At 35.2% G+C, this 23,318-nt stretch overlaps 1 protein-coding gene across 2 annotated transcripts in view; it reads left to right on the top strand.

The window, feature by feature from the left end:
• The window catches only part of BCKDHB (branched chain keto acid dehydrogenase E1 subunit beta), a 593,817-nt gene that overhangs the window by 25,940 nt on the left and 544,559 nt on the right, over positions 1 to 23,318 (top strand). Inside the window, exons 10-11 of one of the 2 annotated variants that reach the window (XR_014494206.1) lie at positions 13,712 to 13,859; positions 20,361 to 20,835. Coding sequence is in view for 1 of the 2 variants with exons in the window: in XM_083377561.1 (XP_083233687.1) it covers positions 13,712 to 13,852 (141 nt within the window). In the remaining variant the exon portion in view is untranslated. Of the gene's footprint in view, positions 1 to 13,711; positions 13,860 to 20,360; positions 20,836 to 23,318 lie in introns of those variants that run through there. The other variant, XM_083377561.1, reaches the window with a different exon arrangement.

Here is a 23,318-nt window from a genome sequence, read left to right on the forward strand (position 1 = left end):
ACAGTTGTTTCTGTGAGATGGGTAGCCAAATAAATTATCTAAATAAATAAATAAATAGGTGTTTGTAAGTGGGTGCTACCCAATTTTTATTTGGAAGTTGGGGAATAGTCTTTCAGTCTCATTATGTATCCAACAATGCCGGTAAAAAGAGAAGTTGAAGAACTTCCTCAAAAAATGACAGAGAAAAGCTTGGTATATTGAAACTATCTCTAAATCATCTTGTACTTCGTTTTACTTTGCGGTGTGTGTATTTTTAAAATCTGAATATTGTGATCTTTCACAGTTATTTTTGCTACACTTTTTTATTAATAGATTATAATATATCAGTTATGATTACTTTTCAAGTTCACATCATCCTGTAGAAAAAAATAACACTGTTCTGCTCTGATAATTATGAAAAAAGTCCTTGAGAACTTATTGTGCTTGGCTTCATAGTGTTTATAAGCTTTAGGTTACAATCCTAAATTTACTACATCTGTTCTTTATAACATTCTGTGGTAGTGGTAGAAAACCATTGAAAACTTTAGATACGCTGTTCCGTGAAAAATGTCGCTGTGGGGAGACTTTACCAAATGTAGTGGCAGAGGTCCTGCAGATTTCCTTACCCGGGCTGCAGTGAGGTTAGGAATCATGTGATCCAGGAGTTTCTGGGAATCATATGATTCCTTACTCCCTGCCTTGGCTCAATAAGGGCCAGGCACAATACCAGCTTTGCAGTTAGCAATATTGTTTCCCCCCCCCCCACACTTATGTCCAATAGTCAAGAGGTAAAATATGAGGGGAAAAATATCCACTTTTGTTTCTTGCTTGGTGTCAAGTTCATAGTGCAGTTTTGGAAATCCTTTAGACAAGATGTTTTGATAAAAAAGCAGAATAAAATGTCTATAATAATCCTTAAAAGAAAGATGCTTTGTTGAGAAAAATGCAAAGTGGAGTGGCTATTCATGTTCAAATCTCTAAAGGCAGCTGAGAGCAGCTCCCAAAGTTGCTATGGAAGCCTGGATAAAGAGATCCCTTGAATGTATGCCTATATATTATGAAGTATCTTTTTTTAAAAAATTAAAGATTTACAAAGTCTTAACTCAATAAGAGTTTAGGAAATGAGTTTCCGGTTTCAAATTTTATTTGTTTCATCATAGTTTCTCCCTTCTCCTATAGATAAATCATAGTCATTTTTCATAAGTATATAAAAATAGGTTTGATGTGTGATTTATGAAGTGTTTCACAGAAGAATGTTGCTTTAGGCATGCAGAAGAACTGTTATTAATTTCTAATATATGTTTACTTGACTCTGAAAGCAAGGCTTCAGTGTTAGACCTGTCGTGTCATGAATATAAAAGGAAAAACCGTTATAAAAACCATTTTTCTGGATGAAATGTGTAATAAGAAAGCCAGAAAATCTCAGGGATTGAAGCTGATTTTTCTTTTTCTTTTCTTTTCTTTTTTCCATATGGAATTAATAAAACTTACAACAACTCCAGTTAATGTAGATTATATATTTTCATATCATTATGTCGTTCAGATTGTGAGGAAGAAATAAGGCATCCTTATTTTGAAGGATGAAACTAAATTGCAATTCTTGCAGTTTACCATATGGATATTATTGTTTTGCATTTTATATACTGTATGTGTTTGCATAAAATATCACCACGTAATCAGTGTGTATCTTGTCTGACCAGAGACACTGTCCATTTTATCTTTATTTGAAAATGACTAACTTCTTCTAGGTTAAATGATATAGCATTGAGGTCAGTTTATAGTCTGTTTAGTATTTTCTGTCAGTATAATTAACGGAAGAAGATTTTGTGCAAGATTGTAGTTTGAAACAACAGGAGAATTATGTTTGATTTCGTCTTCTAATTGTATGAAAAAGAGAAACAATTTCATCTGATACTTGGTGTCATGTTTTAGTTTTGAGCACATTGTGCATAAATTTAACCAGTGAGGTCTCATTATATTTGTAAAATTGCATGTGACTTAATATTGTCTTATTGGTTTAGGCATTTTTCTCTTGCCTTGTCACAGTTCTTTCCATATTGACTAGATCAGGGGTCTTCAAACGTGGCCCTTTTATGACTTGTTGACTTCAACTCCCAGAATTCCTCAGTGCCTGGCTGAGGAATTCTGGGAGTTGAAGTCCACAAGTCATAAAAGGGCTAAGTCTGAAGTCCCCTGGACTAGATGGTTCATACTTATCATGCTTCTATAACCTGTAACAAAGACTGAAATTATGATGCTGTAAAAAAAGTTAGCTCTTGGCTCCAAATATGATGCATACTTGCATGCATCTTGTATGCTTGTGCAGTAAAGCAAGAAATATTAGGTTTACACAATCATAAAGAATGTGATAAATACCTATGCATTTACACAGCATTTATATGCAGGTGCTTGATGTCAGTTACAGTTCTTGATTTCCTTTTATGTGGAGTTCTCCTTTTATGTGGAGAAAATTAAAGCCTGAAGCAGCTGAATGCAGATAGGACTGACATATTGATTGTTAATTGTACAGTTTGAATGAACAGAGTTTGAAGGATGAAATTTGAGATGCATTAGTTTCTAAATCTTCATGTTTCATTATAGTTAAGCAGCCTGCATTAGGGTGCTCAGTAATAATAAGTGACCTTTATTATGTCCATACAATAATCTAGGCTTATGGGCTAAACTTGTAGGCAATGATAAGACTCTTTTCCCAAATTGTCATTTAGGTTCTTGGAAAATCAGTCAGACAAGCAGAGAAAGACTTAGAAGTTAATCTGATGAAGGATGGGTGTGAGCTCAGCTTTGAACCTACATTGTAGTGGTAGTGTAGGAAAAGCACTCTTACTTTTCCCTTATTGTATTGGGCTTTTAGCTGTTTGCCTTGTTTGGGTAACCAATTCCTAATTAACAAAAGAACAGAATAACGGAGTTGAAAGGGACCTTGGAGGCCTTCTATTCCAGCCTCATGCTCAAGCAGAAAACCCTATACCATTTCCGACAAATTATTCTGTCAGGAAATTTCTCCTTAGTTCTAGGTTGGTTCTCTCCTTGATTAGTTTAGATTGACTAGTTTAGATTAATTGGGAGGAGAATTGTTAGTAGATCTACTGCTTGGCAACTGATCATTTTACGAAGTATGCTATGTGGTCTCACCAAGCATGGTGTAAAGTAGTGCTATCATCAGTTCTTGTTGTCTTGGCGCTATCCCTCTGTTGATACAGCCCAGGACTGGATTGGCAGCTGCAGCACACTACTGGCTCATACTTAAGTGCTTAGTCCACCAGGATATACAGAGCCCTCTCATAATTACTACTATTGAGCCAGGTGCCACCTATTCTGTACCTGTGCATTGTTCAGAACCTTACTTTTCTCACCACTGAAGTATATCTTGTTGGATAGGCCCCAATATTCAAGTCTGTTGAGCTCATTCTGAATCTTGAGCCTGTCTTCTAAAGTGTTGGCTATTCCCTTCAGTTTGGCATTCTGCAAATTTGATGAGTTCCCCTTCAGTCTCATGTAGATCATTTATGAAGATGTTGAAGAGACCAAACCTAGAGGCACGCCACTGCATGCTTCCCTCCACGTAGATGTAGTTCCATTGAGGACCACCTTCTGAATACTTTATGTGATTACTTAGCCATCTACTCATTCTGTCAGTGGCTGTGGTTAAATACGTATATGGTATTTAGGAAAGAAACATGAAATTAACATGTCCTATATGCCTGATAGTTTCTAGGAAAATTAGACTACTATGTGATTGACTATATTTTCGGCATTGAACGGGGGATATTTATATTTGAGAGATTATCATACATTCTTTTACAAAGAAAATGCCTTTGAACCATTTTTTAGCAGAAGAAATTGATTTAGTACAAAATGTAAGGCTAACACATGCAATGCTATAGTGTTTTAGAAATAATACATTCTTCTAATTTCCAGTTATGGATTCTTTGTTCCTGAGGGAAAAAACTCATGATTAGCTCAACCAATTTTTCAGTTATCCTTTCAGTTCTTCCAAAAGGGAACTGGGAATAGGATACTCAGTTTGAAAAATATATATATGCTTAATGTATCAAAATGTGAAAGCATGGTTTGCTAGTTGATGGTATTTGTGTTGTGCTATAATTTTCTTAGTTTATATATTTTAAGTTTTGATAATATAAAAAATGCTTTTAAAGCTTCTTTAAATTAGCTTGAAAAGTAACATTATTTGTAAGTTGCCGAAGGAGTTGGGCAGTCTTAAAATGGGATTCTATAAAATAAACATATGGCTGTTAGTGAGCACAATTTTTACCTCTTTTTCCTTATGGATTTTCCTTATTTTATGCAGACCACTGGTCTACATTCTTTTAAACCTGTATAGTCTTTCAATTTTTCAGCACTTTTCCCCTCCCTATTTGGAGGTTATTGCATGCCAGAGAGGGCAGGCCACCTGATTTCAGATGTTTATCCTGTTTATCCCTAAATCTCTCAAATAAAATGATATGTACAAGTGTATTCAAACTTGTAGGAAATTTCCACTCACTTAAATATTTTCAGCCATCTCTTTAATTATCTTTTAGTATTCCTTTCACAGCTTCATTCTAAAAGGAAATTGGAAAGAACTTACTGTCTGCAATGGAAGATAATTGTTGAAAGATGCAATTCAATTAATAATAATGACACTTTGAATAAATGCAAGAAGCATTTATTGATAATTTAAATTTAAGGTGACCTCTGCCCTGATGTGTCAGCTTGAATTTCATTTTTTAAAAGTCATTTTTGTTGATTTCAGGCTAGTTGTAGGTATGACTTTATTTACTATTTTTATCTTCTCTAATTTGAACATTATTACCTTATCAGTTTGGAAAGTTAACCCTATCATTTTATTCCATGTAAAAAGTTAGCTGTATTGTTTGATAACAAAGTTTTTGTTTGTAGGGAATTTCAGAGCAGATTTATCCCTGGGAAAAGTTTGCTATTGAGAACATGTTGTTGGGTTCTCTAATCTTTGATAACTTGGAACGCCATTTAATCTATGCACATATAACGTACATACCAAAATATAGACTTTGCTTGGAGGAGGTGAGTAAAAGAAGAAAACTACTAAATTTATTTCAGCAAGAATAAAAGAATAAAAGTTTGGAAATGTTTGTTAATATTCTTATTAATGTTACTATTTGCTAAATGACAAAGATTTAAATTCATACTCATTACATAAGAGTAATTGATTTTTTTTAAAGAACGCTTTTCTTCTTTAAAAAGAGCTTTCAAAAATCCAAGAGCATATCTGAGTATGGAAAGGTTCAGTAATGTTTAGTTCATGGAGAAGATACATTGCTTTTAGGCCAAGAGAAGGAATGAGTAAAATGTGAGTAATGATCTTTTACTTCAATTAATCTCTTAGAGCTGTAGTCCTAGTAGATTTAAGATCTTCAAGTGGCTTGAAATATATAGGCTTATAATGTGAAGAACCAAATAGTATGGACCGTTACCAGACTTTTTTTAACTCTAAAATGTTCACAGGAGCTAGTCTATACTGTTTTTTTTTTTAAAAAAAATGACTTTATATAGCTGCTCAGTTGTTATAGAATAGTATTATAAACTTCGTGGAAATGTGTAAGTTTAAATTGTTATATCTTATTTTCAGCAACTTGCTGAATTATTTAAGTTCCTGCAATGTTACAAATAACTGAAACAGTAATTTGAAGCTATTGATGTAGGTTCTGTATTACTAGATAGAAATCAGTATCTCACTCATTTCATTTTTAGATAAATAGGTAAAATAGTTTTGAAATACATCAGTCCAGAATAAATGGCAAGTTTTCCACGTTCTACTCTTCATCGGGTGGGTGTTGGTCTGAAGAATGCTTATTTTCTTAGGTCATTTAGTGAACAGTAACATTTTAATTTGATTAAGAATTAATGTTTTACCATAAAATTTCCTAGAAAGTAAAAAATAAAAATATAGAACAAATTGTTAGTCTTTCCTGGTTTTCTGAATAATTTTATAGACATCAAAACAGTGCTTTGATCATTTCTAGTATAGCAGCAGCAACAACAAAATTGCATATTTTGAGCAGTCATTGGTGATACGCTTTTGAACTGATGCTGTACACCTGTGATTCCTGACAAGCTGTCATTAACTGTTCATAGGCTAGAAAAGTTTTGTATAAAACTTGCAAAAATCCAACAATCCTTGAACTGAATAAGCCTGTAATGAGGGTGTTGACAGGAAATAATTTTTGAAACGTACAATATTTTAGAACATCCTAGAACTGAATTATTAAAAACATTAAAAAGTATGGTCAAGGTTTTATATTACTATAAATATAGCAATTTTGCATCAGTAGCCTAATGCTTAGTAAGGCAAATGTGTTGATAATAATTATCAGTAATAATATGCATATCTATTTATATGGAAGTAGTACCTTTGTTTAATAATTGCTCTGACTTATATACATTGTTTGAACCCTTAACTGTAGATTTAGGAAGAATTTGAAATGTATTGAAATAGTCCCATCCTAACAAATAGTAGATACAAACTCTACCTTTTTCACGGAGAACTTTGCAGAAGCTTTATAGAAATTAAATCCTCCTTCTCCACCAACATAGTAGTTTATGTGACGCATTAAGACATATGTGCAAAGCATCTTTATGAAGCCAGGCTCTAAATATTACACACACACACACACTTTGGAATTGATGGCTTTGCCAGATAATTTAAATTCAACAGTTAAAAGATTTATTTTAGTTCAAGAGAGAGTGTACATTTTGACTTTGAAAACATTAATAGCTATTGAATTAAATTTGCTTTCGTACTGAAGCATGTTGTATTCTTTAAGCACATTTTTTAAATACAGTCTAGACTTTTTCTTTGTTATCAGTTCCTGTTTGGTTAGTATTAAGTTATCTTGTACTGCCCTTGGCTGTGCTGTATGTTTGCATTAGTTTTATGAGAAATAACAACCTTTTTTCATATTCGTTCAAATTTGTACTTATGATTTTCAAACATTTTTCATAGTTGAGAGGTGTAAACATTTTGAAAATCAAGATCTTAAATTTGATCAGTTTTGTACATTTTAAGAAAGCATTTGAAAAGAATAAGTTTTCTTATTAAAGTCCATTTTTGCCAATGTAGCTTACTGATATTACTGGTTCCTGTATAGTACGGGCAGCTTCAAGTAATATCAAAGAACTGAAGTGGGGAAGAAGCTAAGTGGAGAAAACTAATTAATGACACTATAAATTAAATCTAAATAAATATGGTTTTAAGTTCATATGTAGGCTAATACTCAGTATGTTCTAAAGAAAATTTTCAGTGTTTTTTCTCTCCTTTATTTCACTCTTTTAGTATATGTATGTCCCAGGCCTTTACTTAACAGTAAACTAAGGCTTTAAAATTTATAGACGCTTTTGAAGTTCATTGCATTAATATCAATACTGTTTCACTGATTACCATAATTTAAACCATCTAGAATAGTGATTGATGATTCTATAGATGCAACTAGAATAGTATTATTAATCATAGCTAGCTGAACAAACTATTTGTTATTTTTGTACCTAACTTGTTCTTACCCAGTGCCAACTTGTTCTAAAATATCTGCAACAATCAGATATTTTGTTTTCATGAAAGGGATTAAGAACACTTATTTTTACATTATCTGCTACGATTTGAGCCGGAGGTTGACAGGTCTTTAAACCCTAAAGGGATATTTCCAGTGTATTCGATTATGAATTAAATGTATCATGCTGAAATGATGTTCCCAGAGCATTTCATAAATTATTTTGTATTTTACAGTATTTCAGACAGAATTCCTTGTACCCTATTTGGTTTGTCTGAATCTGTAGCAGGAAACGCATTTTAGTGAAGGATTTTACTTTTCACCACATGTTAATAAAAAGGGAATCCTTAGTCCTGGAAGGCTACTTTGTAATTCAGAGCTAACTGTATAGGCACAGATGTTTTTTCCCCTTTTCTTATTCTCCCATTGCATTCTTTTAAAAATAATCTCACTGTTAAGGATAGGTTTACGTTACATTTGGAACATAAGAAGGATATTTTTTTCATGTGCAGTTAATTATTATTACAGTTTTGAATTAAAACAGACTATCAAATATTTATTAAAATTTAAAACTTCTTCACTTTTAAATAGCGTGCTAAGTATTAAGTGTATGTAAATCAAATGCTTTGTAACAAACACTAAAGGATTATCACTTTTTCTTTAATTACTTCTTTCTGCTTCTGGAAACTAGCACAACAAAATCTTACTCAAAATCTTACTTTTAAAATGCATACATTTGAGCGGAAACTGTCCGCTGTTTTATGAAAGAGTCAATATATTATCCGTTGAAATTGCTATTTTATAATTATGTATCTGTATCTATCAACATGAAATGGAATATTCACTTATGGAGAGAATAAAGATTAGAGATTTGTCTCCATATGCTCTTCAAACACAAATACATATTTAATCTTATATCTGTATTTTTCTCATCTTAAGAAATTGTGATAGTTTTACCAATGAATTCAGACAATTAACAAATATATAAAACTGCACATATTTAAAAATATCTCTTCTAGAAAAATAAATGTAGGTTATGCTAAAGAAAAAACTTAAGCAAAATTAAATTCTTCATTCTGCAATGAAGAATTTAAAAATAGTACTGAAAGTAATAAATATATACTTGAAAAGTAAAACATCTTAAACTTTTCATTTTATTTTAATTGTTCACCTCAATTCAAGTTGGAAGAGTTATAATTTATTAGATCAGGAAAGCTAAAATATAGTGTCAGTGCAGTCCATAAAGAATACAAGAAACAGCTTGCTTATGTGATGGTCCAAAGACAACTCAGATGGTGAACTTGAAAAAAAGAAAATAATTTGAAGGCTCCAGGCTTTTATTGGAAAACTGAAATGTATGAATCCTAAATATGTAAAATTTGGCTGCTCATCCACATGCAACCAAACTTTTCCTGTTCGGTATTGTCACACAAAGGAGCTATCTACAAGCCCAAGTTTCTGCATTTCATTCCTGGAAGGCCCCTTGGGTGGCTAGCACTGAATGGTGTATTATTAAAAAAAGGCTAGTATCATGTTTCATTTTTAAAATGTGCATGTTAGAGTGCTGTGTGTGAATATTTTATACATAAAATAACCCTTCTTTTAAGTGCACTTGGGTTTAAAATGCATTTGGGGGAAAAAAAAGTAAAATATTTATGTCACTGTCGGCAGTTTAAATTGACAAGCCTGTTGCAGTGTGCCTGTAAACTGTACTCTTCTATTAACATTTCACTGTAAGTCTGTGTTTAGTTTGTAAAATATATAGACAGTTTTCAGCTGGCTGATTTGTCCTGCAGTGGTTACAATGATGTTATATGAGAAAAGCAGATAAGCAGAAATAGCGTATCCAATAGGATAGGATTTTGTTGGAACCACACTAGACTACTTGTGGCCCTCATCCCATGTAAATTCACTCTGGCCTTTAAGCCTTCATTGTTTTATGTTTCATACTCTCAACCCATATTGTACAATGGGATGAAAATCTTTGGCATATTCCTTATAAGTGTTGGACACAGGCATCACATAATTTCTGTTTATAAGAAAAACCAACCAATGACATTTGCAGAGGCAGTTTAGACTGATTTGTCCTTCCTGTGTTTCCTGAAAAGCTGTTCCAAAGGAAATCTTTTCATTCATGAACGCGCGTGTTTGAATCCAGCCCTATGCTCTGAAATGGTTGGAGGAGTATTTATTTCATTTCATTTGTTTCATTTTATCCCAACTTTATGAAATTTATAAATAATTCATAGTGGTGAAATATATCTAACACTCCTTCCTCCTACTTTCTTCACAGCACCTGTGTTCTGAATAAGGCTGAGAAAGTGTTATTTGAAATCTTGCAATACAAAGGGATCACATTTACAATATTATTTCATTTAGCGTTGTGTGTTCTAAGGGGGGGGTTGACACTGAGAAGTGGTCTCATGTCTGAGGTTGCCTTGTGACATTTTTGAAGAAGCTTGAGTAGAATCTGAAAATTGTTGTGATTCTCCTAGCAGCTGGATCATTGGAAAATAGATGCTATCTTTGGTATTATTCATGTTTGGTACTAGCAGAACAAATCTGGAGAATTTACTGCCAAATATTTTTGGAAACAGCTGTCTGAAAGTTCTTGTATACATGTATGAACTGCAATCTGTCAGGCAGATAACAATTTAGGCTTTTGCTTTTTTCTATGTTTAAAATTTTGAGTAATATTTTTTCCAATCTATTTGTCAGTAGGACTGCGGTTTTATGCTGAGTTTCTTAGATTACAATTCCAGAGCCAAAATAGTGTTTTATATGTATTGACTGTATACAGAAAGCAATTTAAACAGAAGCTAATAAATAGGGTTATAACGTTATACTTTTATTGATTGGTAAAAAATAACTGAAAGGTGAAATCTTAAATCTGTTTTTAAAATAGAGGTGTTAATGCTAAGTGTAAAGTTTTGATTTTAAAGAATTTCATTTTTCAGTTGGTATAAAATAGAATGCAAGGTTTGTCTTGAGTCAAGTGATCTTCCTATAATGTCAAACTAATTTGCAGACTCATTTCTGCTGAGTGATCCTTCCAAGGTTGAGTATTCTGTTGTACTGTATGTAAGGACTGTATGATCAGATAACTCTGTTCTTGCTGATTATTTTGAATCCTCTGTGCTTGCAGTTTCTTAAAGAAAACAAAGTCTGAAATAATTATGCGATGACTATTTAACTGATCTTCAGTTAGCCTGAGATAGATTAATGTGAATAGTTGAGTCTTTTTTTTATTGAAAAGTTTTACAATACATTTTTAACAAAACAAAACCCCTCCCAACCCCCTCCCATCTCCCCAACCCTCCCCAACACCTCCCTCCCTTCCCCCTCCCCCCTCCCCGACTTCCCAGAGCTAAATACAGGGTATAAAAATACAAACAATCATAATCTACCTTATGCAAACAACAATAAACTATTAAATCTATCGCCCTTTAACTCTTATAAAATAACTACAAGCAATATGAATATCACATCAATACTTATTCAAATGCTAAATGAAACTTTTTAGTCCCATATTTATTCTGGATGTAATCAATCCATTTTTTCCACTCCACAATATATCTCTGTTGCGAATGGTCTTTCAAGTACGCTGAAATCTTTGCCATTTCTGCCAGGTTGGAAACTTTTAAAGTCCATTCTTCTATAGTCGGCAGTTCTTCCTTCTTCCAGTATTGCCCAACTAAAAGTCTTGCTGCCGTAATTAAATTCAACATCAACTTAGTGTCCACAACAGTAGTATCAGTAATAATGCCCAGTAAAAACAATTGCGGACAAAACTTTATCCTTTTCTTAAATATCTTTTGCATATTCCACCAGACTTTAATCCAAAAAGCTTTAACCTTTTTACAGGTTCACCATATATGAAAATACGTTGCATCTTCACCACCACAGCTCCAACATTTAGGCTGGCAGTTCGGATACATACTCGCTAATTTTTTAGGATCTAAGTGCCACCTATAAAACATTTTATAAAAGTTCTCTCTTAAATTTTGAGCTTGCGTAAATTTTACATTTCTCACCCAAATCTTTTCCCAAGTATCCATTGTAAAAACTTCTTGAAAATTCTGAGCCCACTTTATCATACAATCTTTAACAAGTTCTGTCTCTGAGTCAATTTCTATCAATGCAAGATATATCCTTTTAATATGTGCTTGACCTTGATCTCTAATTTGCTTTACCAGATTTTCATCAATCATTAAAAAACCAATTTTCTGGTCTTCTTTCCACCTGGCCTGTAGTTGCCCATACTGAAACCAAGTTTGTACTTTTCTTCTCTTAAAATATTATACGGCTTTAAATGCCATACATTCCTTTCCAAACTTAAAATTTCCTTATATGTAGTCACATCATGTTTAAACCCAACACTTATATTTTCTATTGCGTGTTTCGGTATTGCCCATATAGGTAGTTGAGTCTTAATACAGTCTTAACATGATTACATTGAGACACCTGCATAATTTTTAGTTAGAAGTTTGCCATAACTTTTTAATGAACTTCAATTTCAAAGATGCAGTTCCTCAATGGAATGTCCCAGGGCTGTGTTCTGGCCCCAGTGTTCTTCAACATCTTTATCAATGATTGGGATGAGGGGATAGATGGGGAACTCATCAAATTTGCAGATGACACTAATCTGATAGTGATAGCCAGCACTCCAGAAGATAGGCTTAAAATATAGAACAATCTTGACAGACTTGAACTTTGGGCAGTATCTAACAAAATGAAATTCAATGGTGAAAAAAGTAAGGTTCTACAATTAGCCAAGAAAAACCAAATGCACAGGTACAGTATAGGTGGTACCTTTCTCAACAGCAGTAACTGAGAGGGATCTAGGAGTCCTAGTGGACAATCACTTAAATATGAGCCAGCAGTGTGCTGCAGCTGCCAAAAAAGCCAATACAGTGCTATACTGCATTAACAGAGGGATAGAATCAATACCACTTTACAATGCCTTCCAACTCTAGGGGCCGGTGCTCATCTCCGTTTCAAAGCCAAAGAGCCAGCGCTTGTCCGAGGACATCTCTGTGGTCATGTGGCCAGCATGACTAGACACCAAAGGTGCACGGAGTGCTGTTACCTTCCAACCGTAGTGGTCCTATTTTTCTACTTGCATTTTTACGTGCTTTCGAACTACTAGGTTGGCAGAAGCTGGGACGAGTAACAGGCACTCACTCTGTTACACGGCACTTGGGATTTGACCCGCCAAACTGCCGACCATCTGATCGACAAGCTCAGTGTCCTAACCCACTGAGCCACCGCGTCCCAAAACAATGTTATGAACACATTTAATTTATATACCTTCATTCATCCAGGGACATTAGGACAGTTTCCCATCTTAATAATGACCTCTATAAATTAGTTTAGCTGTCAGAGACAGAAATGCATAGGGAATTTGAGATGAGATCCTAGATATTCCACCTGTAAATTTTAATCAAGGCACTTGTTTACTTGGGTAGTAGAAAAATGAGACATGTTCATCATTAGAACAAGATTTAACATCTTCTGTTCAAACTCATTTTGAATTAGCAAGTTAGAATAATCAGTTTTAATCTTTAGTGCATCCTTTTAGATGAAATTGAGCACCCTGTAATTGAAAATTACTTGTACAACTGCATTTTTACTCTCTTGCTTCCAATTCCTGAAGTTCTGTTCTCTAATCTGTGCAGATTCCACATTGGCTTCTCATATATTATTTGATTTATTGTATATATGTCACATAAGTAATATAAACTATTCTTAAAATATGTTTCACAACAGGTTATTTATTTGAATTTTCCAAATAAAATTTGTATATAGGTCAATACTGTGCAGATCAAATGAAGAAAGTGAAATTGTATTTCTAGGGGAAAAAATTACTAGCTGATGTTCAGCATTTTGTCTTTAGCAAAATCTTTTTCATATGTCCTTGGAAAACACATAAGCCACTGTTTGTTTTCAATATCTGGTTATCCCATCTCTCTCTCTATATATATTGCTTTGCATATACATATTCTGTTTTTAGATTACTTCAATTACTTCAATGGATTACTTCAATGGATTTCTCATGATTTAATTTAATTTTCTCCTAGGATATCTCGAATTTCAGGAATGTCAACGTGGTATATTTTAGTAAGTATTAAAATATGAAGAATGGTATTATAGACTTCACTCATTTTCTTACTGTTTTATTTAAACAGGAGGAATGTTTCTTGAATCTAGAAGCTCCTATTACAAGAGTGTGTGGTTATGACACCCCATTTCCTCACATCTTTGAACCATTCTATATCCCAGACAAATGGAAGTGCTATGATGCAGTTCGGAAAATGATTAATTATTGATGTTCAGGTGAGAAAAAACTTCCCACAGTAATTTAAGCCTAAAATATTAGAATAAAATACTAATCTATAAATATTACAATAAAGCTAGATTAGATTTGCAATACAACATGCTTTCTGTGGAATAGGTCTCACTAATGTGGCTGAACCACGTATAGGAAAAAATGATAAGATTTTGATTGTTAATTTAGAGAGTAAATTGTAAGCACAATTCATAGGTTTACAATCAACACTTAGAATAAGATTGAGCAATTTCCCCAAAATTGATGGCTACAACTTGTTCCTCCAAAGGGCTGGAAAGTCTGTTGCCATGTCACCAAAAAAAGATGATGATGATGATTCGGGGGGGGGGGCATTGGAGGGGAATTTTAAGAGTAGAAATAAGACTGAAAGATCCAGAGCATCATTTCAGGCTGTGTTTTGGATGGGGAAGGATCAAGTATTTGGAATGTTTTTTTACTTTTCATTTTCATTTACAAACTGAAACCTTGATCTGAGCTGTTTGTATTATTAAACTCACATTAGAAATGCAATATACACAGTTTTATCAGTAGAGGCTATGTTGTTTAACATCAGATATAGGAATAAATAAAGCTGGAAGTGCCTTATCTATAAGAAAAGTAAGTGAATTTCAGTTTTCCGGATATATCTTATAGAGGTCTAGGCATCCCTCATCATTGAACATATGGCAGACTCATGGAATGTGTCACTACAGCAATGGCTGAAGTACCACAGGTTGCCTATCTCTTTAATAAAAATATATAATTACATATTTCCTTGTTGAAAATAATGTGCTCTCTGTTGTGGAGCATGGTATATAGGAACCTTTGTAGAAAGAAAAACTATCTTTATCCCTAGACTGGCTTTCATAGCCTAAGTGGAATCTAGCAAAAAGCAAGCAGCAGTCATAAATCAGGAAGACTGCTCAACAGTTATTCTTGCTCATAAAATCATAAATCAGGATTTAATGCCTCATATTGGTTGCAAGAGGTCAGGCAGTAGCACAGGCAAAGCTCCAACGAAACAGTCTTGAGTACAGTAGTCACGTTTCACAGAAGACTTAGTCCTAACTGTTGGGTTTATCATGGGGATCAATCACTCCTGCAGCATTTTCAAGATTTATTATTTATTATTTATTAATTTTATTTGTATACCGCCCTTCTCCCGAAGGACTCAGGGCGGTGAACATAAAGATAAAGCTGTCATGGAAATTGTTTCAGTGGAGAATCTCCCATGTGAGTAGGTCTTAAATATCCAGGCCCTGATTTAATGGGTTCAGCAAAGTTTTAGTTCCTCTCAGGTACCTTTCCCTAAAGGTAGCCATTCCTTAGCCTTGCTTTCTTACAATTTTTCTCATGCCACCCGTGGGGTTCCTTTTGCTTTCTTTTGCAGCAGGGCAATATGCTTCATATTAAAATTAAGAATAGTGTGATTTACTTCTGGGTTTTTTTGTGAAGTTTCTCCACATGTCCTGGGTGTCCTTGCTTTCTGACAAGTTCATCAGCTAGCTCGGGTAGGTAACCTTGGCTCTTTTATGACTCGTGGACTTCAACTCCCAGAATTCCTGAACCAGCCATGCTGACTCAGGAATTCTGGGAGTTGAAGTTCACGAATCATAAAAGAGCCAAGGTTGCCTACCCCTGAGCTACCTCATCATCTAAGGAAGAAGGTGAATCCAATTGGGCCCAGCCTTGTGAGCAGAGTGGTTGGAGTAGTTTAGAACTTCCCAAAAGACCAATCCTATTCTTTCTTTCTCTCTCTTCTCTCCCCCTTCCTCCCGGTTCTATTCAGTCTCTTCAATTTTACTTCATTATTTGTCTTATGTTCTTAACTATTACTTCTCCTTTACTCTGTTTCCAACTTTTGTAATATTATGAAGAAAGGATCATCTGAATCATGCACTACAGAACCTTTAGATTGAACTAGTAAAGGTAAAGGTAAAGGTTCCCCCGCACATGCGTGCTAGTCGTTTCCAACTCTAGGGGCCGGTGCTCATCTCCGTTTCAAAGCCGAAGAGCCAGCGCTTGTCTGAGGACGTCTCCGTGGTCATGTGGCCGGCATGACTAGACGCCAAAGGTGCACGGAGAGCTGTTACCTTCCCACCGTAGTGGTTCCTATTTTTCTACTTGCATTTTTTACGTGCTTTCGAACTGCTACGTTGGCAGAAGCTGGGACGAGTAACAGGTGCTCACTCTGCTACAATCGGGATTCGACCCGCCAAACTGCCGACCTTCTGATCGACAAGCTCAGCATCCTAACCCACTGAGCCACCGCGTCCCTTTTTAGATTGAACTACAAACCCCTTATTTGAACTCAATAAAGAGATTCTTCCCCCCCAAACTATGATGGTACTCCTGTTATGAAGCACCAGATCAAGTAACAATAACTGCAATTGAAATGTCTTTATTTTCAAAGCTTGGACAAGGTGTGAAAAGCTATGAAACTAGTAGTAGCAGGATTAAATTTTGATATAATAATAATAAGTTGGAAGGGACCTTGGAGGTCATCTAGTCCAACCCCCTGCTAAGGCAGGAAACCCTATACCATTTCAGACAAATGGCGGTCCAGTCTCTTCTTAAAAACTTCCAGTGTTGGAGCATTCACCACTTCTGGAGGCAGGTTGTTCCACTGGTTAGTTGTTCTAACTGTCAGGAAGTTTCTCCTTAGTTCTAGGTTGCTTCTCTCCTTGACTAGTTTCCATCCATTGCTTCTTGTCCTGCTTTCAGGTGCCTTGGAGAATAGCTTGGCTCCCTCTTCTTTGTGGCGGCCCCTGAGATATTGGAACATTGTTATCATGTCACCTCTCACCCTTCTCTTCATTAAACTACACATACCCAATTCCAGCAACTGTTCCGTATATGTTTTAGCCTCCAGTCCCCCAATCATCTTTGTTGCTCTTCTCTGTACTCTTTCTAGAGTCTCGACATCTTTTTTACATCGTGGTGACCAAAACTGGATGCAGTATTCCAGGTGTGGCCTTACCAAGGCATTGTAAAATGGTATTAGTACTTCACGTGATCTTGATTCTATTCCTCTGTTAATGCAGCCTAGCACTGTGTTGGTTTTTTTGGCAGATGCAGCACACTGCTGGCTCATATTTAAGTGATTGTCCACTAGGACTTCGAGATCCCTCTCACAGTTACTACTATTGAGCAAGGTACCACCTATACTATACCTGTGCATTTGATTTTTCCTGCCTAAATGCAGAACCTTACTTTTTTCACAATTGAATTTCATTTTGTTAGATAGTGCCCAGTGTTTGAGTCTGTCCAGATCCTCCTGTATCTTAAGCCTATCTTCTGGAGTATTGGCTATTCCTGCCAGCTTGGTGTCATCTGCAAATTTGATGAGTTCCCCATCTATCCCCTCATCCAAATCGTTGATGAAGATGTTGAAGAGCACTGGGCCCAGAACAGAGCCCTGGGGCACCCCACTACACACTTCCTTCCATGTAGATGCAGTTCCATTGAGGACCACACGCTGAGTACGGCCTTTCAGCCAGCTACAAATCCATCTGGTGGTGATGCTATCTAACCCACATTTTTCTATCTTATCAAGTAGTAGGTTGTGATCTACTTTATCAAATGCCTTACTGAAGTTCAAGTAAATTAAATCTACAGCATTCCTCTGGTCCACTAGTTTTGTCACTTGGTCAAAGAATGCAATAAGGTTTGTCTGGCACGATCTGTTTTTGACAAACCCATGTTGGCTTTTAGTGATAACTTTGTTCTCATCAAGGTGTTCGCTGATTTGTTGTTTGATTAACTTTTCCAGAATCTTCCCAGGTATTGAGGTCAGGCTGATAGGTCTGTAGTTTCCTGGATCTGTTTTTTCCCCTTTTTTGAAGATGGGAACTACATCAGCTCTCTTCCAGTCCTCTGGTAGTTCCCCAGTGCTCCAGGATCTTTGAAAAATATAGTTCAGCGGTTCTGAGATCACGTCTGCCAATTCCTTGAGAACCTTGGCGTGTAATCCATCTGGTCCTGGTGATTTGAACTTGTCTAGGCTGGACAGGTGCTCACTTACCATTTTCTTGCCTATCTTGCGTTTCTATTCTGTTTTTTATGGCACTGGTTTTGGTAGGTTGGACTGTTTTTTCCCTTTGTGTAAAGACAGATGCAAAAAACGAGTTAAATAGTTCTGCTTTCTCCCTGTTGCTTGTCACCTTCTTGCCACTTTCCCCCACTAATGGACCAATCATTTCCTTAACTTTTTTCTTGTTTCTTATATGTTGAAAGAAGCTTTTTTTGTTATTTTTGACTTTGGTCGCAAGCCTTAGTTCATTTTGAGCCTTAGCTTCCCTCACTTCATCTTTGCAGGCACGGGCTGTTTGCTGATATTCTGCCTTAGTTATGTGCCCCTCTTTCCACTTCTTATACTTGTCCCTTTTATCTTTCAGTTTATCAGAGAGTTCTTTATGCAGCCATTCTGGTTTCCTTTGAAAGCTCTTATTTTTCTTCTTTTTTGGTATTGTGCTAGACTGGGCCTTTATTATCTCACTTTTCAAAATTTCCCAAGCTTTTTGAGTTGTTTTCCCCTTTAGGATTCTCATCCATGGAATTCTTCCCAAGTAAGTTTATTGAAATTAGCTCTTTTAAAGTCCAAGATTCTAGTTTGGCTGTATTCTATTGCTTGTGCTTCCATAATGTTGAATTCCAATATTGCATGATCACTTCCCCCCAAGGTTCCTGTGGCTTTGACACTTTCTATCATTTCATCTCTGTTAGTGAGAATTAAATCCAATATGGCTAATCCCCTAGTTCCCTTCTCTACTTTTTGGGAGAGAAAGTTGTCTGCTAGGTTTGTCAGGAATCTGTTAGATCTTCCACTTGGTGCAGAATTTGTCTCCCAGTTGATATCAGGGTAATTAAAGTCCCCCATTACTATTGTGAGTCCCCCATTACTATTACTCATATTATATATGAGTAATATTTACCTGCTCCTGGAGTAAATATTGCTATCTTGCTTTATTTGTTTTCTTTGGAGCTCGGGGGCACAGAATGACATAGTTTAGTTTCGCAAAACATACAAAGGAGGCTTTTTAATATATATATATATATATATATATATATATATATATATATATATATATATATATATATATATATATATATATATATATATATATATATATATATATATATATATATATATATTTGCTATGTAGCTTACAGTTGTCTGTTCGGTCACTTTACAGGAAGATGAACCCATAAAAACCAGAACCTTTGTAGCTATAAGCTTGACGACATAATATTCTTATTTGAATTTGAATTTTATTGAATTTATATACCGCCCTTTCCCGAAGGTCTTATGAAACTCCCCGTATTCTTAAGAACATGTCAGAAAACAATGCATCTTCAGAGTAAACATCCTTATAAAGGATGAGAAGAGAATATTCATAGCTTAGAACAGGGGTGTCAAACTCAATTTCATTGAGGGCCGCATCAGCATTGCGGTTGCCCTCAGGTGGCCAGGTGGATATGGCCAGGGTGGGCGTGGCCTACTGGGTGGGCGTGGCTAGAGTGCGAATGGCCTACTGGGTGGGCATGGCCAGCTCTACATCGTTTGCATCAAGGGTGCCTATGGGGGCCTGGGCAGGAGTGGGACAGATCTGAGGGTCTCTGGCAGAAGGAGGGTCTCTGGGCCAGGGCCAAGGCAGTGGGGGCCGTTCCCTCACTGTTTCCAGGATGGCTTCGCGGGCCACATGAAACCACTTCGTGGGCCGGATCCAGCCCCTGGGCCTTGTGTTTGACATGTCTGGCTTAGAATATTCATCATCAGATCTAGAAATCTGATGTCCCTTACAAAGCGCTGTATACAGATAAATATGCTTTTGGATTTTGGCAGTGGTAAATATGAAATGTAGAATATACAAGCCAGTCCTGTAAGTGTGTATAGATTTACTGTATAGCTGTAGGCAAAAGTTTAAGCATCCCCAGTGAAATTATATATTTCAGTTAATCCCTCACTCAGCCAAGGTTAACAGAGCCTCTGTATGGTACAAAGTTAAACTTCACATAGAATATACACACATTTGACAGTTTCTGCAAAGTTGTTTATATACTTACTGACTATGGCTAATTGATCTCAGAACCAAATAAGAAAAAATGGTTATTACTTTGCAAAAATAAAAAACCAAAAAAACCCCCCACTGAACTAACTGAAAAGATGTCCAAACTTTTGCTTCTGCCCCATTCACTCTTACTACTTAAAATGTGTAAACAATTGTGCACTGATATTAAGGTTTGTACACAGGTATTCAAAGTTATAGGAAGTTGTCATATTTAACTTTCTGCCACGTAGACATTGTGTCAGGTTTTCTTCACTGAAAGATTTATTGAAGCTTACATTATGAACATTATCCCTATGTTTAAACTTTTGCATGTTGTATTTAATGGCACTTATTTTTAAATAAAGATCCTTGGGAAAGCAAACTAAATAGTTCAAAATGTTCATTTAAAATGATATTTAAACAAAATCTATAACATATTCTATTTCTGTCCCTTTACAGTTGAAAGGAAGAAAGAAAATTCAACTGCTATCTACAGTATAGTTGCCATTAAACCTGGGCTTGTTTTGTTTTACCTTTATCAGGAATAACCATTCAAGATTCTTTTCTGGATACTCACCCGACTAGTTATCAAGCCAAAATTTTGTCAGGTGTGGAGTTTAATATGGCCATGTGATTGTTGTTGTAAAATATTTATTTTGATTCTTTCCCAATTTTGCACATAAGACTGCTAACTTGTTTTATCATGCAAATCAAGACTCAGGTTGAACTTAATAAATTGTAATCAAGAGACCTGTGGTCTACCCTTTTGCCTTAATTTACAAATGTATATTACAGTAGACTTGTTATGTATGTATTGATCCTAAATACAGTAGATTGTACATATCATAATCGGTTTTTGTATTGATACAGGTTGTCTGGGGTTCTCTAAAAATCACTTGGAAGCTTTGAAGGGTCCTTTAGTATAGACTGTCAAGTACGTTACTGGTACATTAATAAGGAGAGTAAGACAAATTCTTTTATGTGAGAAGTTGGCTTGCTTGAGAAACTGGATTTAGTCCTCTATCTCAATTATGTGATCATTTCAATATTTTGTTATAAAAAAACCAGACATAGTTGATTTGGACTAATCTGATCCCTTTTATAAGAAATGTGGCATTCTCTTAAGACATTTTTGATGAAAGATTTAAATATCAGAGGGCTGTGTTTATTAATAAGAACAATAAGAAATTATCAATTACAATTGGGAAGCAGTCGTATCAAACCACTTCAGAGGCTACCTCATTTGATTTAGTTTGTAACTGTTAATCTAAGACTTCCTCCCGTTGATTATCATTGCAGAATTAAGAAATGATGATAGATTACTAAGCTTTTTGACAGAATGGAATGAAATCTGCATGTATAATAACCCTTATAAGCAAAGGAAATACTTGGCATTTCAGACACATAGATCATTCATAGGGGAGACACATCGATCTTTTGGTTATTTTTTTCCATTGTTCGTAGCAAAAACTGAGTGATCAGAGATTGTCATTTTGTCCCCAGAAACCTGTAAATGCAAACACTTCCCTATGTAAGTAATTTTTTGTTGTTGTTAGTTGCGAAGTCGTGTCCGACCCATCGTGACCCCATGGAGAATGTTCCTCCAGGCCTTCCTGTCCTCCACCATCTTCTGGAGTCCATTTAGGCTCACGCCTACTGCTTCAGTGACTCCATCCAACCACCTCATTCTCTTGCCCTCCATCTTTCCTGGCATTAGGCTCTTCTCCAGTGAGTCCTTCCTTCTCATTAGGTGGCCAAAGTATTTGAGTTTCAGCTTCAGAATCTGATGTAAGTAATTTACCCAATTACAAAAAGAGGTCTATAATTGTTAGGTAATTTTTGTAAATTAAATAAAAGTTTGCATTATTTAATAAGTATTTAATAATAATTCATAGGAGTGTTATTTAAAGAACATGGAGTGAAGGTACATATTTTAGACAGTGGGATAGACAATGAGGATATTCTAGAGCAGAGTTGGCTGGGGAATTCTGGGAGTTGGAAGTCGTTGTGTCTTAAAGGTTTCCAAGATTGAGAAACCCTGTTCTAGAGGTTAATGAAACTAGGACTAGTCGCATTCTTAGGAATTGGGGCTAATGTTGACAGATGCTGAAAGTGAGTATTTAACACCTGGAACAGCACAAATTACTATGCCAGTCAGTAACAGAAAATTGATATCAAATTGAAATGATATCTATGTAACTAACTAAAATAGTATGGCATCATCATGGCATCCCTTATAAAATAATTTCCTGCAGTTAGAACTAGATCTGTCAGGCATAAACTATAATATGTAATTTTTTAAATCTTTCCTTATTTCAGTACTTTTCTTACATTAAAAACCTGAGGGGAATTTTTGTCTTTTTCTAGACATGTCATCATCCACTCCTTTTTCCAAATTGCCTGAAAATCATGACAAGACCTGAATGTGCTTACAGCAGTTCAGGGTACTATTTTATTGCTAGATAAGAATTTTAAATCTGTTCAGAACAGGTCAGTCTGACACTAAAAATGTAAATACAAAATCAGTGGATTCTAGCCAATTCAGATGTTAACATGGCGGTGTTGATGTGTACTTGTGAGAATATATAAAAGAGAATATGTGTGAAAACATGGTTAGATTTTTCAAATTTGTAAAATGGGAACCTTGATTGTTTTGAGCGATTTTAAACTTGCAATGTATGCCAGTGTTGTTGTTGTTGTTAGTTGCGAAGTCGTGTCCGACCCATCGCGACCCTATGGACAATGTTCCTCCAGGCTTTCCTGTCCTCTAATGCCAGTGTACTTATGGAATTAAAAAGAGCTGTGTTCATTGGGTTGAAAGCAGAGGCCTTAGTAGAATAATTTTAGTTTTGATCCAGTTATTACCAGGTGAAAAAGTTCTTGGCTAGATCTTGACTAGAAAATTGAGGTAATACATTTCATGCCTTTCCTAAACTTTTTGAAATAAAATTACATTGTTACTATTTTTTTCTAATATCAAAGAAATTATGTGCAACTGTTTTTCATTTGATGATATTCAAGTGGCTTATATTAGGGTAATGTTAACAGTAACAAATATAAGTTGTTTTAAAGTAAAGGATGGTTAGAGCAGCTAGCAAAATAAATAGGAAGTTGCATGAATATTTTTTTTAATTTTTAACAAAGCATTCCAGTGTGAGAATTCCTCTAATCAATAGATGAGGAATGCTCCATAATGTTTCAACACTATTACAAAAAATGTTGCCTCCTTATTACAGCTGAGTTCCTATACATAAACTGAAATATATTTAGCAGAGTATTATATCCCAACAGCAATGCTACCTATATAACAGTAGGCAGTAAAATATGCAGTTGAGCCCGAATTTGGAACAAATTTTAGAAAAGCTTGGAATGTTCAATGTTCGGAAAATGAACAATTGGAATATCCACTAAAGTTTC

The sequence above is a fragment of the Vipera ursinii genome (genome assembly GCF_947247035.1).
Source record: "Vipera ursinii genome assembly, chromosome: 1".
In the NCBI taxonomy this organism is placed as follows: Eukaryota; Metazoa; Chordata; class Lepidosauria; order Squamata; family Viperidae; genus Vipera; species Vipera ursinii.